The 16905-nt window shown below is 35.1% G+C and overlaps 4 protein-coding genes across 6 annotated transcripts in view; 3 read left to right on the top strand and 1 right to left on the bottom strand.

Annotated features, from left to right (window-relative positions):
• LOC122820963 (gastrula zinc finger protein XlCGF57.1-like) overlaps positions 1–16905 on the bottom strand; it is a 247297-nt gene that overhangs the window by 38263 nt on the left and 192129 nt on the right. The gene's annotated exons all lie outside the window — the stretch shown is intronic.
• Positions 1–16905, top strand: part of LOC122820952 (uncharacterized threonine-rich GPI-anchored glycoprotein PJ4664.02-like) — a 191856-nt gene that overhangs the window by 20848 nt on the left and 154103 nt on the right. The gene's annotated exons all lie outside the window — the stretch shown is intronic.
• Positions 3395–6651, top strand: LOC122821065. The gene is made up of 7 exons (XM_044098925.1): positions 3395–3597; positions 4449–4590; positions 4833–4970; positions 5554–5612; positions 5697–5735; positions 5811–5887; positions 6105–6651. Exons 1-7 carry the CDS (start codon positions 3483–3485, stop codon positions 6201–6203), a joined length of 669 nt encoding a protein of 222 aa, XP_043954860.1. The 5' UTR covers positions 3395–3482; the 3' UTR covers positions 6204–6651.
• LOC122820992 (uncharacterized protein PB18E9.04c-like) lies at positions 7717–15510 on the top strand. Its single transcript, XM_044098772.1, has 11 exons — positions 7717–7862; positions 7948–8120; positions 8338–8475; positions 9439–9571; positions 10720–10897; positions 11210–11351; positions 12209–12346; positions 13508–13566; positions 13651–13935; positions 15081–15157; positions 15418–15510. The coding sequence occupies exons 1-11, from the start codon at positions 7743–7745 to the stop codon at positions 15502–15504; spliced, it is 1530 nt and encodes a 509-aa protein (XP_043954707.1). The 5' UTR covers positions 7717–7742; the 3' UTR covers positions 15505–15510.

Below are 16905 nucleotides of genomic sequence, written 5' to 3'. Positions count from 1 at the left end.
CCCAGGACCTTCTTGCTGCAAGGCAACAGCTCTACCCACTGCACCACTGTGCAGCGCCTGCCTCATTCTCTGTTGAGATAAATATTTTTCTTCAACCAACAATTTTGTTGAACCACATTCATTGTGTCTTAATCATTCTGTTTTAGCATATTGCCAATTGGAAAGTCCTTTTAAATACTGAACTTATATAAATTTTGTAGAGCTTTTCCAATCTTGTCTCTTTCTTCCAGTAGAAATTATGTGAGTCCTTATTACAATTCAACTTTCCTGGATTATTATTCCAGGTGGCATTACTGGTTGGTTTCACTCATGGTAACTTTAACAAGGTGGTTTCATGACCTTAAAGAAAACAGGATGTAACTCAGTATGACCTGAAGGCTAGCACTATGCTAATTAGCTATTTGCAAAGCAAACAACAAGAGCTACCACAATGCTCAACATTTGCGTCAATAATTTAAATAAACACAAAGTTGGTGTGCACAAAGTTTGTCAACATCACATAATTAATCATCATTGCACATTTTAACTTACTGTTTCATGCAGACATTGACATGCAAATGTAAGTTTTTAATGATTTTATCATCTTTCTAAGGTAATTCTGACCTTCATCAAAAAAAAATTATTTGTCACTTGATCCAAATCTCTGCAGCAAAACTCTGAAACAAACAGAAGAGCTCCGATATTTTCCTGTTTTTCTGTCTTTGCATTGGTTCATTTTAAAATCCTGACTAACTTTTAACTTTAAATTATGTTTTAATATTTACTTTTTAAAGGATCTGATGGTTTTTAATTTTACTTTCTGTGAAAGAAATAATTTGAATTATATTTGCTTGTTTACTTACCAACAGCTGCTGTTCAAACATACTGATAAACTGATTCAAAATGAAAGATGAATCCATCTTTGTTAAATATTTTTGTATAGCTGATGGATGACTTTCCTAGAGAGAACAACATTCTCGCTGACGGTTCTGGTTCAACACACTTTGTAGCGCCAGAAAAGCCATGAGCAAAAACTCTGTCCAGTTTAGTTTCAAAGGTGTGATTAGATGTTTCAGTTTAGTTATTTTACCTTACATTAGTGTCAATTTTTTTATTTGGTGTTCCTTATTTAACTGTCAATATTAAACAACAACTAAAGATTATTGAAGGACATTTGACTTTTAAATGTCTGAACACAGACATGTAACAAAACAAAAATCTGCCTCTTCTAAGAACAGCTGAGATATGCAACTTTGTAACTTTACTGAATTTATCTTTTGAAAATGCTGCAGAGTTGTTTGTGCAGTAAATATTTCATCAAACTATTTGTCTAAATTTGTTCCTTCCTGTTTTTTTCCAGTGGATCCTGTACAGAAAGTGAAAATCTAAAATAGTTCATGGCAACAATCTGAAACTTGATCTGTAATGTTGTGATAAAATAACACATTAAGTCCAACCTTTAAAAGCAACATAAGCCCTGCAAGGATAATCTAGGCAGAACTTTACAGTCAAATTGAAATAAACCCAACTCAGTATGAGCTAAAGGCTACCAGTATACTAATGAGATATTTACAAAGCAAACAATGCTCAACATTTGCATCAATAATTTAAATAAACACAAAGTTGGTGTGCACAAAGTCAGTTCACATCACATAATTTATCGTCAGTTTACATTTTAACTTAGTTACTATTAAATACAGACATTGACATCCAAACAGGTAAGAGGAACAAACAGAAGAGCTCTCATATTTTCCTGTTTTCATTTCTTTGGACTCGTTCATTTTATATTCCTGAATAATTTTACAGGAGAGTGAGGTATAATGCCAAAAATTACAAACAAAATAAAATTATAAAATTAACCAAAACCTACAATTTGAAAGTGATTAAACCAAATGACAAAAGTTTACCTTCCTAAACAAAATAAAAAGGAGAAAACTAAATAAATAGCAGCTCACTCCCACAAACTCTTTTAAATATTTGTAAAGCATCACGTTGTCGTCTCCGGTCTTCAGACGTTTGCATAATCAAAGCACCTTATGACATCAGCAGTTATGAAGGTCACCTTATGATCTGATCTTTGTTTAGCAGAACCGATTCATTCATCATGTTGCTGTTTGTGCTGCTGCTGCTGATGATGGTCAGCAGGACAGAAGCTGGTTATACTGGTGCTGTGATTACCCACACCACTAAAAATTTTCAAGGAGACAATTTTACAGTAAGTTAAGACTTCTTGAAGTTTCTTTCATTTTTTAAAAGAATCGTATTTTGTCTTCTCTTTAAATCTGCAGGTTGTGCGTCACGTTAAGTTGAGCTGCAGCTCTTGTGAGGAGATTCAGTCAGTGTGGTGCTGCACTAAAAAGATTGATGAAAGCAGCGGTGAATGGTGTCTGAGAGAGTATAATGACACATTCACTGATTGGAAATTCAACAATTACTGGCACAGGTACCTGAATCTCAACATCATACAAAAATATCTAACATTTTTCAGTTGTTCCCAAGAAGTAAGAAAATCTAAAATTCCTACTGAATTAAATCTCTTGTCAGTTTTCTGGTCTCATGTTCTGTAAAGTTCCTGTGTTTTAGAAACTGAGTTACATCAGAAAACTTCCCAATATCGTCTATTAAAGGTGGAGTCCTCCATCCTGGATAAACAACAGAAACGGTGTTTCAACTGGGCGATTTGGGATAACATATGAGCTGAGAAAACGATCCGACATCAACAGACCGAATTCATCACCACAGACTGGCATCCTCCCTGTCATGAGGTAATTCAGGCAGTTTTATTGTTATGTTATAAATACCTGGAACCTTTTGGTGTCTGTTGTTGATCATAAACTATAGGTTAAGTTTGTTGGTATTTTGTCCTTTTTTCATCTTTTTAAAGCCTAACCATAAAGCTGTAATAATTAGAAAATGTTTCCAAATAATATCCAAATGCTGTGAATCGATTTTATCTTTAAAAGAGACAAAAAGAGAAATGGAATAAAAACACTGAAATATAAATCAGTCAAGATACTGAAGATTCATCATGTAAATAAAATAATTTGAGCAGATTGTTTGTTCTCAGGTGACTCTGTGATGTTTGTTTTCTGTTTCTCTCAGAGTTCCCTCAAACTGTCAGAGGAATATCAACTTGTTGACCTTTGACCCTGATGGAGATAATGTTAAATGCAGATATGGATCCGATCCCAATAACAATGAGTGCTACACCTGCACAGCACCGTCTGTCCTCAGTCTCTCATCAGTGAGTAATAAATGTTGGTGTCAGGTTACAGGAATGCAACAGAAAATGTTTGCAGCAAATAAAAACACAATTTACTGATTTAAATGACTAATGATGAAAAATAACTGAAACTTTTAAATAAAAATAAATATTGTTGTATGAACATAAAACCAACAAATATAACATAGTTAATGTTTTTCTCTCTGTTTTCTTCCAGTCTTGTTCTCTTTCATTCAGTCCAACCAACAGCAGCGTTGAAGGTTCATATGCAGTTCAGCTGATGATTGAGGATTTTCCCAGACAGACAATCACTCTGACTCGTTACGATGGTTCAACGTATTCATGGAGCACCAGCAACTTCATGAACCGGATCTCTGTCCAGTTTGTCTTCAAAGGTTTGATTTCATGTTTCAATCAGCTTATTTTACCTCACAAAGAGAAACACTGTTGTAAATACATTTAATATCCAATAACCAGTGGCGTTGTTGTTCCTGTGCATTGGATACACAGAATGACCTGAACGTTTGTGAGGTTCAGGTCAACTATACATGAACCGTACTCACATTGTGCAGGACAATGCAAAGACTATGCACCACACCCAGCAACATGCATCCAATAATATGCAAAGTCTGAAAGTAGGTCAACGGAGTTGAAGCGGATGCGGCTGCCATTTTGTAAATACCAAGATAACTAGGGAGATGCAGGAGAATCTCTTCACTTTGTGGACTTTGTATGTTAACTTTCCCAATGAAAACTTGTTGCTCAGCATTTTAGGAAAAGGTGTAGCTGAAGCTGAGGTGGAGCTGCTCAACAGATGCGTTAAAGGCTCGTTAAAATAGGAAATTAAAGTGAAACCGCAATAGTAACAATAAGCAACTCGTTTGTAGAATAAAAATTAAATTATAGGTAGATTAAGTATGATTAAAACATTTTACATTTTTCTGTTCGATTTCCTATGGCTATCTGTCTAGTGGTGGGCTACCAATAAGTATTTGTTTGTTTTAAAGTTGATTAATAACTAAAGATTATTAGAGGACATCAGACTTTTACATTTCTCAGAAATTTCTCAGAAATCTAAAGCAAGAAGATCATCTACCATAAAAACTGATCAGATGAACCAATTGTGTAACTTCACTGACTTTATCTTTTAAACTAACTGTCCACTTATCTGTCTAGACTCTAAATAAACCATTTTTAATGTGTTTCCTTAGTTAATCTGTATTATTTTATTCCTGCGTTGCACCAGTGGATCCTGCAGCTCCGTCCTGCACAGCAGGTGAATATCTGCCCAGGTTTCTGCCTCCAACTCCTGAACATGGAGCTCAGTTCTTCATAAACATCAATGAGATGATAGAAATCAACATCAGAGCAGAGGCGACTCAGTCTGTGTGAGTAGAAAATAAATATTGTTTCTAATCAGAGGTAAATAATAATTCAAGGTGAATAACTGACATTTGATCTTTACTGTTGTGATGAAGATCAAATTTGCAGCAACATAAAATCCTGCATGGATGATCTAGAGAAACTTGTGTTTTGCTATCAGAGAAGTTTGAATATAATATTTATGGTGGTTTTCAGGGCCTTTTGCACATATAACCAAACAGACTGATGTGTTTCCTGTGTGTTAAAGGATCACTGGGCTCCTGTTCAGCGGACCGATCAACATGGTCAAGAATTCATCTGGATCAGGAAATTTCACCCTGAGATGGACGCCGTCTGTCAGTGATGATGAAGAAAGCCATCCCGTCTGTTTTGCTGTCCAGGCAACGTCAGTATCTGATCTGAAAACGTGTCAGAAGTTTTCACATTCTCCACATAAGACGTACAGATACTTATCTAATAATAGTAACTCCTTTACTTAAATAAAACCATAAAGTATGTGTTTTAAAATGCACTGATGTACTAAAGTAAAGAAAACAATTTTCATCTTCAGTGATAAAATAAATATCTTTCTAAAAATTCCTCTTGATTCTGGTGAAAGTTGCTGAAGCAGTGAAACATAAGATCTCCAAAAACAAACTTTACAGAGAAAAAGGAAATATAATCAGACATTTGAAGAGGTTCTGATGCTGGGATGTGACATTAATTCACTCAATAATTGAATATTTGGACTTGTTTACTTGCAACTTTACATGACTGAATTGGACCACAAAATCACTGTGTGGAAAAACGATTCATAGAACTTGAGTTTGAAGTTTTTTGCACAATAGACACTCAAAATACACACAAAAATTATTTAATTACTAACAAAAGTAGATTTTTGTCTCCTTTATGGTTATTTGTAACATTATTTAACGCTCATTTCAGAAATAGTTTAATATTAAAATTTTGGTGCTAAATTTTCTCCACAGAGCCTCCAGTTCTGTCTACCAGTCTGAGCTTCGATGTGTCGTTGTGAGGGTTGGAAACAGTGAGTCATTTCTTTCTTTTTGATCATTGATCTTATTTTTTATTTCCTGAACTCATAATGTTTCTGTTGTTGTTGTTATCCCAGTACCTTTCATAGCGACTCCAAGTCCTCCTCCTAAAACATGTAAGTAAGATGAAAACAGGAGTGAAAGTAACAGGAAGTAGTTCTTTATACCATGTTGATCTCTTGTTCTTCCAGCTCGTCTTACAGTTCTGAAGATGAAGATCTCCACTACGCTGTCACTGAAAGAGAATAAAGATGAAATTGAGAAAGCGGTCAGTGACGTCCTGGACTTTAACACAAACCATCACAACCTGAGTTTAATCCAAACCCATTTCACTTAAATGTCAAATTAAAACCCAACGTGATCACCTGCAGTTATGCAGTTGAATTCAGCTGTTTTTGTTTTTAATGATAATCAGATTCTGTTCAGTATATTTTATAATTCACCACTGACTGTTTCTCACATTCATCTCATGTTTTCTTCTGCAGATTAAAGATGAACTGATCAGACGAGGGCTGCCTCCAGACATCAAGATCCGCCTGCTGAGCGACGGTTCAGTGCAAGTTAAAGAAACAGCTGCCCCCTAGTGGCTAACAATGAGAATGAATCTGATCCATGCAGTAAAATATTTCTGGTTGTTATAGGAAGTGGGACTAATTCGTTATTGCAATAAGCAGAAATAGTAGAGTGAACTTTTATTTATGTGTGAAAATATTTATAAAATGCAGATAATTTCTATACGTGTTTATTAGTTATTAATAATAAGATAATGAACAGAAGAAAACGTGAATAAAATCAATATTTAGTGTCACCTGGCAGGTATTTACTGAGTGTTTGGTTTTTATTTATTACCGTCTTCCACGTGTAACATTTATGGCTGGGAGGTTTTTATTTACTTTAATGTCATAAAATGTTTTACACTTACTGATAAATAATGAAGATGTAGTTTTATCATGTATAACAGGGATTTTTTTTAACTTTAGTTTCTTTTATCTGTAAAGATTAGGAAATAAAGCAGCGACTTCTGTATCCTGGTTGATTTCCATGCTGGAAAACTTGGTTTGATATTAAAATATTGTTCAATCTCTCATTTGATCCCATTAAGTCAGATTCATATTATTTATGGTTTATTTATCAATGAATGAAAACAGAATAAAATTATATGATACCAATTAGTGCCATCAAGTCTTCTGAGAGACAGTTTCGGATAAAAGTTTGGTGATGTAGTCAAACATATTTTGTGCCATTTTAAGTCCCGAAATCCCTGAGAAAATAAAGTTTTTCTGCTCTTTTTAGAATTATGTCAAATTCTCTTTCTTCTTCTTCTTATTCTTTTCTCTGTGGATGGTTCTTGATGTCATTGACTGCAAGTTTTTGCTTTTTATTTGGATGCAAATAGAGGCTGAAGAGGATTAAAGGTTTCAGTGTGATCCGCCTCTCACCTGTTTGTAAAAATATCCTGAATAAAAGCGACTGAAACAGTTGCTACAGCAGCGCCCCCTACTGTCTAGAGATTAGAAGGTGTTTTCTCCTCGAAGAAAAATGTTTCCTGAAGTTTAATAAATTCACTTTTGCTCGACTTTCCTGTCTGAAATTATTTAGATTTATAAATATGCAACACAAATGTTTTAATTTTGAGTTAACCTATTTTTGACACAATGTTTTAAGTATAAGAGAGTGTTTTAAATAAATGTTTGTAATTAAATGTAACTTACTTTGAAGTTGTCTGATGTTTTTAATGACATGAACATTGTGTTATGTAACAAAGGAAGCTGCTCTGTGAGCTGGTTTTAACTGATGTATTACGTATTTACCTGCGTCAGCAGGAATCTAAGATGTTTGTTTTGAATTTTGTTCACAGATTTAATTCTCTTTCTTTTAATGAATTCACATTCCAAAGCAAACTGCAACTTTTCCTGTTGCTCCACATAATGATTCGCTCTTAGCCTTTTGAATGTAATCTGTCAGACATCATTTTCCTCATACCAGGTGAAATCCTGGTCCATTGTGCTAATGCATACCAGTAGACGTACAGAGGGTGTGAACCACACTTTGTCTGTGAAAGTATAACTTCATTTGTCTCTGATTACTTTCAGTTTTACTCTGCAGACTTTAACTCTGTCAACATGTTGTCGTCTGTGTTGCTGCTGCCGCTGTTAATCAGCGGAGCTCAAGCTTCTTTTTATGGTGTCGTCTTCAACTACGCTTTTGGAGACCTCCAGCCAGGTGGATACGCAGGATACGCCGTAAGTTGAGCTTCTTTATAAATATTGTTTCAGGTTTTTCCAGGAACAAAGACCTATTAACCAGCTCTTCGCTGTGAATCCACAGGTGCCATATGACTTAAAGGTGAGCTTCAACTCCTGTGAAGAGTTCAACACTCTGAATTGTTATGGATACTGTTCTGGGCCTCCTTATTCAATCGATGAAATCGGAGGTGAATGGTGTCAGAAAGGACATGCTGGCACTTTCTATTCTCCGTACCTGTCTACGTTAACTCAACTGTAAGTTCAACTTTACATGGAAATATAATTTATTTCATTCAGTTTGTAATCTAGTCCTAAACTCTAACAAGACAAATTCATCCGCCGGGCTCATTTGGGTTTTTCAGTTTTTTTAGAATAATGGAAGAATCTTCTGTCTTGTTGGTCTTTATAGATTTGGTCTTTCTGTATTATTTTTCTGTAACATTTCAGAACATTTTAATTTCATCCTCTGTAGGGTTAGCGCTTCAGCCTGGACAGAAAACAGGAATGGGATTGTATCATCAAGAGCATTTTTGCAGTTTGACTTGAGAAACCGTTCTGACATCAACAAACCCAACTCATCGCCCCGGACCACCATCCTCCCTCTAGTCAGGTAATTCTGTTTATCATTTCTAATGTTTCCATAAATTAAAAACAGAGCCTCTTACAGACACTTACATGTTGATATTAAATGACGACTTTTTTATAATTTGCTTCATAATCTTTATCAGTGTTGGCAGATGAAACTCTGTGCATCAGTCCTGAAGGAGAAACTAGAGTTACATGAAGAAAAGATGATTATTGTCATAAAAATACAGGATCAGTTAAAAACATTTATTATTTTTTAAAAATTGGATGTTGATGATTTTGTTTCAAAGTGTTTCTTTTCAAAGCAGTTGATCAGATAAATCAGAATGAAATACATTTTATTGTTTTCTGAGGAGAGACTTTATCATTAGAGAAAACTAAACTGAGACAGTTTTAAAGAAAACAGATTAGAAACAATTAAAGTTGTTTGGGAAGATAAACCCTGAAGAACCAGTCAGACGGGTTCAAATTGTGAAAAAATGCATGAAAGGACGGATAGAGACGTGCAGAGTTGGTAGTAAATACTCAATAACATTTTCAGGAGTAACTATTTTGAAAAAAAAATTACTTTTAGGAGTATTTTCACAAAACTATACTTGAATAACTTTATTATTATGAAGTATTTCTGCTCTTACTTCAGAAAAGTTTATGGATTTTCGACCTACTGAATGAAAATCACAGTTTTTGTTAAAGTTTCGTCAGTTTTTAATTGAAAGAAACTGATTTGGAAAATATTCTTTTACCTGATCTTGTTATTTTTTTTGTTGCTTATATAAATTATTGTCATTTTCATCCTTTAAACACCAATATTCCCACTTAACTTTATATTTTGGTTTATCTGATGATGTGCTTTTTAAATATATTACCTGATTGATAATTTGATCAGTTACTCGGAACTTGAGTCGACATTTTACCAAATACTTTTTTATTTAAGTACATTTTCCGTCTTTTCTTCCTGCCTGTGTTGAAATGTTTCTTTTTCTCTCAGAGTTCCTTCAAACTGTCAGAGAAACATCAACCTGCTGGTCTCTGATCCAGACGGAGACGACAGTAGATGCAGATATGCAGCTGCTCCAGAGTGTGACATCTGCACTCCTCCGTCTGTCCTCAACATCTCACCTGTAAGTATTAAATCTAACACCAGATAGTCTGGATTTTCTTACTTTTCTTAAAATATAATATAAAGTTATGTGGAAATGTTGGTATTTTAAAGACTGAAATGATTCATATAAATAAAATAAATATAAAATTATTAAATCAGACAAAATATTTTTTTTCTGAAGCAGCTTTTTTTTTTTAAATAAATAAACTGATAAACTTCTAACTAAAACTGCAGGTGTGTGTGTCTGTGTCTGGTGAATTTCTAGTTAAATCATGTTTGTTTTCATTAGAAAATCCAGAAATTTTAGAAATACTTCAAAATAAAATTACTGAGGTACAGCATTGTAAAAATACTGCTAAAAATAATTTTTTTCAAGGTAAATGAAACTAGTTACTACCAACTCTGCTTAGGTCTGAAAATGAATAAAACAGTCCATGTTTAAACTGAAATATCCTGCAAATACCCTCTTTAACAATTTAGCTCCTGATATAAAAAACAAAAGGAAGTATATATTTTCCGACTAAATCATCTTATTTAGCTACTTATTTCAGCCCAGACACTTTAAAACAGGGGTCTCAAACTCCAGTCCTCGAGGGCCGCAGTCCTGCAACTTTTAGATGCCTCTGCTGCAGCACACTAGAATAATTAAGGCTCTGGAGAACTGATCTGCACAAGGAGGATGTAATTAAGCCTTTTCATTCCAGTGTTTTGTACCTGTGGCACATCTAAAAACTGCAGGACTGCGGCCCTCAAGGCCTGGAGTTTGAGACCCCTGATTTAAAACGATCTCTTACTGTATGTTGATCTCAGTCGCTCTGATCAAACGTTCAGAGATTTGGTAAAAATTATAAATCTGGACACACAGAAAGATTTAAACGTTCTCCATTTCACAGTTTGAAGGTTTGAAAGAATCGTCTTTTCTGGCCAGGAGGTCAGAAGAAAAATGTGGACCAAAGTTCATGTGCATCTCGAAAGACGGCCTTTGATTTTTCCAGCGCTATGAATGCTGGGAGACGCAGTTCGCTTAGTCTGTGAATAAAAAGTTTTCATTTACTGACCTGTTGAATGATCCCAGAGGAAAACTGTCATGTTTTGTTGAATCTGATTTTAAATAAAATGACATTCTCTAATTTGGATCGTTTTATCCTCCTTCCTGTTCTCTTCCAGTCTTGTTCTCTGTCATTCAGTCCCACCAACAGCAGTGATGAAGGTCCGTATGCAGTTCAGATGGTGGTGGAGGATTTTCCCAGACAGAACATCACTCTGACTGACAGCAGTGGTTCACAAGTGATGAAAACTCCCAGCGACTCCATCAGCAGCATGCCTGTCCAGTTTGTTTTTAAAGGTGAAGCTGCAGAGGTTGAGCTTGTTTTGAACCACATACTGTAGAGCTAGAATGAATTATAAAAGTTTGCTTTTTAGCTGAATATGTTCGATATTCCAGTGAACCTTTAAAATATCAACTGAGGGTTACAAATTAACACAGAGACTCAAACTGAAGTAATGTTACCAATTTAACAACTGATGAGCCAGAGAAATATCTGATTATATTAAATATTCTCCTTCCAACAAACAGCTGGAGTTTGTTTGAATTAGTGACAAACTGACCAGCTCTTTTCAGTCTGAATTAATGTGTTGCTTTGTTATTTTCTTCCAGTGGATCCTGCAGCTCCATCCTGCACAGAAGGTGAATTTCTGCCCAGGTTTCTGCCTCCAACTCCACAGAACGGAGCTCAGATCTTCACCAACGTAAACCAGACTGTGCAAATCCTCCTCAGAGCAGAAGCAACCCAGGCTGAGTGAGTGATCAATACAGGAACTTCATGAAGTTTTCAGAAAATGGAGTCTCCTGAGAAGTTACATTTCTTTTTTTACATGGCCATAAACAGTGAAATGTTTAAATAAATTACCTTCTGGAGCTGCTATGATGTCAATGAACAATTTCAAATATCAAAATCTGAGTGAAATACAGTTAGACAGAAATATTAAATCTATGTTGAAGCCGGACATTTAAATTATACAAAAAATAGTTAACCGATGCTGTTTTCATTTCAACATGTAGAGCCACGTCAATCATTTGAATTTCTCTTAGACCACAACCCACTTCCTCCATTATTATTATTATTATTATTATTATTATTATTATTATTATTATTATTATTATTATTATTATTATTATTATTATTATTATTATTATTATTATTATTATTATTATTATTATTATTATTATTATTATAGTCATATATAAACTAAAATAAACTCTGGCCCAATGATTAAACTCTCGAAACAGCATTCAACATCGATTCGATATTGATTCAACATTGATTAGACATTGATTCGACATTGATTAGACATTGATTAGACATTGATTATACATCGATTCAACATTGATTCAACATTGATTAGACATTGATTCAACATTGATTAGACATTGATTCAATCACATCTGCTCAACATGAACTAATTGGCTGGAATTGGATGGTTGTTTGACGGTTGATCCATCATCAATCATCAATCATCAATCAATCGACCTTTTTGACCAATAACTCAACGTTGAATTAGCATCTGTTGGTACCTGGGATTCTGTCAGACCCATCAGGTGGGGAAGTTTTGGAAATATCAATCTAACAAACCGTGTCTCTCCTATTTATTAAAGGACCATGGAGCTCCTGTTCTCCGGGCCGCTCGGATTAACCAAGAGTTCATCAGGATCAGGAAACTTCACCCTGACATGGACACCATCGGCCAGTGGAGCAGGACTGGATCATCATCTCTGCTTCGTTGTCCAAGCAAAGTTAGTGTCTTATTTCATTAGTGCTTTTAAAAACTGCTTAAATAATACTCGGTTTCACACCGATACTCGGCTTCACACAGAGTATCGGTGTGAGTAGGAAACAGGTTCTTATCAAACGTTTTTGACTGAAACACTGGGCTGATAAGGTTGAGACTCAGCTGAAAGAGCTGCATGGATGAATGCGGCTCTAAAAGATCTGGTGGAGAAGAACGGGTGCAAAGGAACGAATCTAACTCATAAAACCTGCTTTTATCTATTTGGCACAAGAAACACTGCAAAAACACTAAAACCTACCAAGTATTTTTGATCCAGTTTCTACAGCTGCAGTACTTACAAATACAATCCAGCAAGAAATAAGAGCTTGTTTTGAGTGAATGATTCTTTAATATTGATGAAAAGCTTCTAGTTCCACTGGCAGATTATTTTACTTCTACCTTGGGGGAAACGTCTTGTTATTAGTGAAATAATTTGCCAATACTTTTTCATCAAAATTTTGAAATAAATGACTCAAAACAAGCTCTTTGTTTTGTGTTATTTCACGATAACTTGATAAGATATTGTGCTTTTGCAGTGAATATATACAATCAGTACACTTGACTATGAAATCTCATTTGTGCACAGAGTCTGAATGTTTGGGAGCTTTAAGAAATCAAATGAACGGTTGGAAAATAGCTACAATTCCACCTTAAAATCTAAAGGTGCTCCAGTTTTAAAAAATTAAAGCATGAAAGTCCAAAGTGATGAAAACTTTAAAATCATCCATTTTAGATGCAGCTTGTACAAACGGCATACTAAAGTTTTAGATTGTAATTTCACAAAATGTGAAATGTTTAAAGGGTAGAAAAGCTTTTTTACAGTAATCATGTTTTTAGCCTTTTGAATCGACTCTTATTGGGACACAAATCTGATTTAGGTGCTAAAGCAAATATTTTTGAGGTCAAAGACATTCAAGTTTGGACATTTTAATGAAAGAAAAGAAGACTGAGGAAAATAATAAGAACTGATAATCATAATCATAATATTTTTTCCTAAAATTCAGAATCTCTAACAGATTCTGTGTTGATTTGTTGAAATTGCTTTTTGAATACTTAGATAAACTGAATTGATTGGTCGCTTTATGAATAATTTTATATCTAAGCTGTTGCTCTAATTACCTCCCAGTTCCTCCGGCTCCATTTACCAGTCTGACCTTCGATGCATCATTCTGACGACTGGGAGCAGTGAGTGGAAATCAATACTTTGGTCTTTAACTTGAAGTCAGTCTGATTTCTCCTGAACTAATAACGTTGCTGCTCCATCCACAGATCCAGTCACTGCTTCCCCTCCAACTACAACTACCCCTCCAACTACAACTACCCCTCCAACTACAACTACCCCTCCAACTACAACTACACCTCCAACTACAACTACAACTACACCTCCAACTACAACTACCCCTCCAGCTACAACTACAACTACACCTCCAACTACAACTACAACTACACCTCCAACTACAACTACATCTCCAACTACACCTCCAGTTACACCTCCACCTCCAACTACACCTCCTCCATCCTCCAACCCAAACTTAACACCAGCCTCAGAATCATGTAAGTGTGAGACGTTGATGTTAGAGATTATTACCTGAAGCATGAAATAAGTCCAAGTGTCAAAGTCTTATGGGTCCCTTCATCTTGTGGTTCCTCTGAGTCCCCTGGTCACTAAAATAAAATTATATTTATATTTATATCTAAATAAAGTCATTGTTGAACTTGGTCCAGACTCTTCACCCAAATGCTGGTTGTGCTCAGATGCTCTGGTGGTGCTGATTAAATGTCAGCCTCACTCCAGGGCAGCTGTGGCTGCTATCCAGCAGCTCCCCCCCATCAGCATGTGAATATGTGTGTAAATAGACAAATTACTAATTTGAGCATAAAGAGCTTTGAAGTCCTCTTAAGTCACAAATGCAGACCATTTATCATTTATGTTTTTTCTAAATAAATTGAGCCATCAGCTTCATTGAGACCCCAAAAAAGTTATTTTCACAGTTTCTATCCAAATAACGTGAACAGACACAATATTTTTCTTTTCTTTTTTTATGAATATTATTAACTTACTAAATATTGCAGTAGTTTATCGTCCATAAAATGTGATCTCACTGCTGGTTAGCACAACTTTCCTTTCATTCTTATCAAACCTGACATTTCTGTCTATCCTCTCCAACCATCTTGCATTCGTTTCTTCACCTCTCTTCCAGACTCCACCTTGTTCTGGACCGAGACACTTGGCACTTAAAGAGGATCTCCAAAGCAAAATCCATGCTTTGAAAGTTTTTGTACTTCCAAATGGGTCTCAAATGCTTCTACAAACAGCCCAACGGCTTAAAAATAAAAACAACCAGCTGTCATTTGGCAATACGTTCATGTTTTCTTGTGTGCAGAAAATGAACAGTTTGATAAACGTTTGCCCGTAACTTAGCAACCCTAACCTGTTACCTAGCAACCCAAGGAGCGTTCCAGAGAGTTTGGTCAGCTTGTTTACTGCTGTACAACGACTGCTGGAAGAGACAAATGTTTTGTTGTTGTCTTACCGTCCAGAATCCACTCGCTGCGTTCCTGATGGTTTTCTAATCGCAGGAAGACATCCGCTGACAATCCAATCTGACTACAAAGTTTACATAAACACAGCCAAGTGATCCTCGTTGGTTAATTATCCTTTTTCTTTAAATCATAATGTTGACTCTCTGTGCTTCTAGATTATGTTTTGGCTCTGAATGCAAAGCTTTCCACTTCACTGTCACTGAAGAATGAATCTGCCACCATCATCAAACTGGTCAGTAACTCTTTCACGTCAATGTTATCGAAAACAATCAGCTTCATCCTAGTTTAACAGGTTCATGATGAGTTTTACTTTCATCTTCTGCACTGTTTTTCTTCTTGAAAATATTATTTCAACATAAAAAAAAATGACTAAGTGAAGACCCTCTTTAGATCCAAAGCTAAATTTTTGCATTAAACTTCTGTTTAGTTTTGTTTTGTGTTACTTATTATTTTTATAATGTAGCTCTGATTTCATGCGTTTTTTCTGTCCAGATCAAAGACGAGATGGTAAGGCAAGGACTGCCAGCAGGGATAATAGTGGAGCTGCTCAGCAGTGGTGGAGTGCAAGTCGCCCCCTAGTGGCTAGAAATAAGAATGGCTCTGATCTTGGCTGGGAAGTGTGATATAAAATGTTTTCTTTAATCTTTGATTCGTTGTTATACTTATTTTAATAAATCATAAGGAGTCAGAATGTTCCCAGTTCTTCATTAATTAAGGCAAACTGAGTGAAATTAGATTTTAATACTCTTATTTGGCCTCATAAGAGTGAAAAGTATTTTAAGAGACAGTTTCTAAATAAAATCTTGGTTGTTAGTTTCCATAATAATGTGATAACTGAGCTCTTCCATGTGACATAGGTGTCTTCTTATAACCCCAGACTCACTTCAAGATGTTAAATTCAAAGTTTTCAGTTATATCAACAACTCCTTGTTCTTCTTTTCACTGGCTATGATTCTTGTTATTGTTGGCTGCAGGGTTTTGCTTTTTGTTTGTGTTTAGAGTAAACTGCTGAAGCAGACAAAGGCTGTTATAACGTGAAAGCTGAAAAGGTGAAAGGGGAAAATAATAGTTATAAATAAACTTGGCGAGAGACGTAGGCTGTAAAGTCAAGTTATATAAATAAACATTATAATAAAGATGCTGAAGAGTTTTGTGCTACTTATTAGATCTATTCCTTTTTGCATGGTTGTGTCTTAATAACTTACTGAATTCACTGCTATGATCACCAACCACAGGATAAAAACAGAATCTGGTGTTTTCTTGAGTTTTTGAAACGCTTCCATCACAGTTTGTACTTTGCTTAAGCAATAAAAATTATAACCAAAACAGGATTTCTCCCAGTGTTATCCTTCCTCATCTGAACCACAATGTGGCTCAGTGTGCACATGAACTTTTTGGATTTCAAAATGGCTGAGAAAAAAGGTTTTACTAAAGATGAACCGTTGAACCAGGGCTGTGAGTCAAACTTTCACCTGCTGAGATGTTGCTTAGTTGGTACAACAGCACCACCTAGTGTCCAATTATTAGAAGATATTTCAGCCCAGCAGATAAATGTTTCCTGAAGATTATTATTTTCATCATTTTCAGACTTTCTTAACTGAAATTATTTAGAATATGTTCATAAGGCAGAAGCAACCAAACAGGACCTTATTTAAATATGTATTGTAAATTCCTTTTTGACACAATATATTAAATACATAAAGTTTCAAAGTCATATTTTTTAATCAAAAATAAAATTTGTTTAAAGTTTTTTAATTAATCTCTCTAAGTTTTTCCAACACGTTTCATAATAATTCCTTATTAAAGATATAAATATTGTATAACATAACAAAGCAGATACTCTGTGTGCTGGTTGTAATGGATGCTGCTGAACAGTGAGCTGCGTGGAGCTGGTTGTTCTGAAATCTGTTCTCCCATAAAATCCTCTCTCTGAGTGAAAGGTTTGTGACATTTCCTGTTACTGCAAATCATAATTCACAT

This window comes from Gambusia affinis, linkage group LG18 (genome assembly GCF_019740435.1).
Source record: "Gambusia affinis linkage group LG18, SWU_Gaff_1.0, whole genome shotgun sequence".
NCBI classification, from domain to species: domain Eukaryota; kingdom Metazoa; phylum Chordata; class Actinopteri; order Cyprinodontiformes; family Poeciliidae; genus Gambusia; species Gambusia affinis.
The sequence above is the reverse complement of the archived record's forward strand: the minus strand, read 5'-3'. Positions and strand labels throughout refer to the sequence as shown.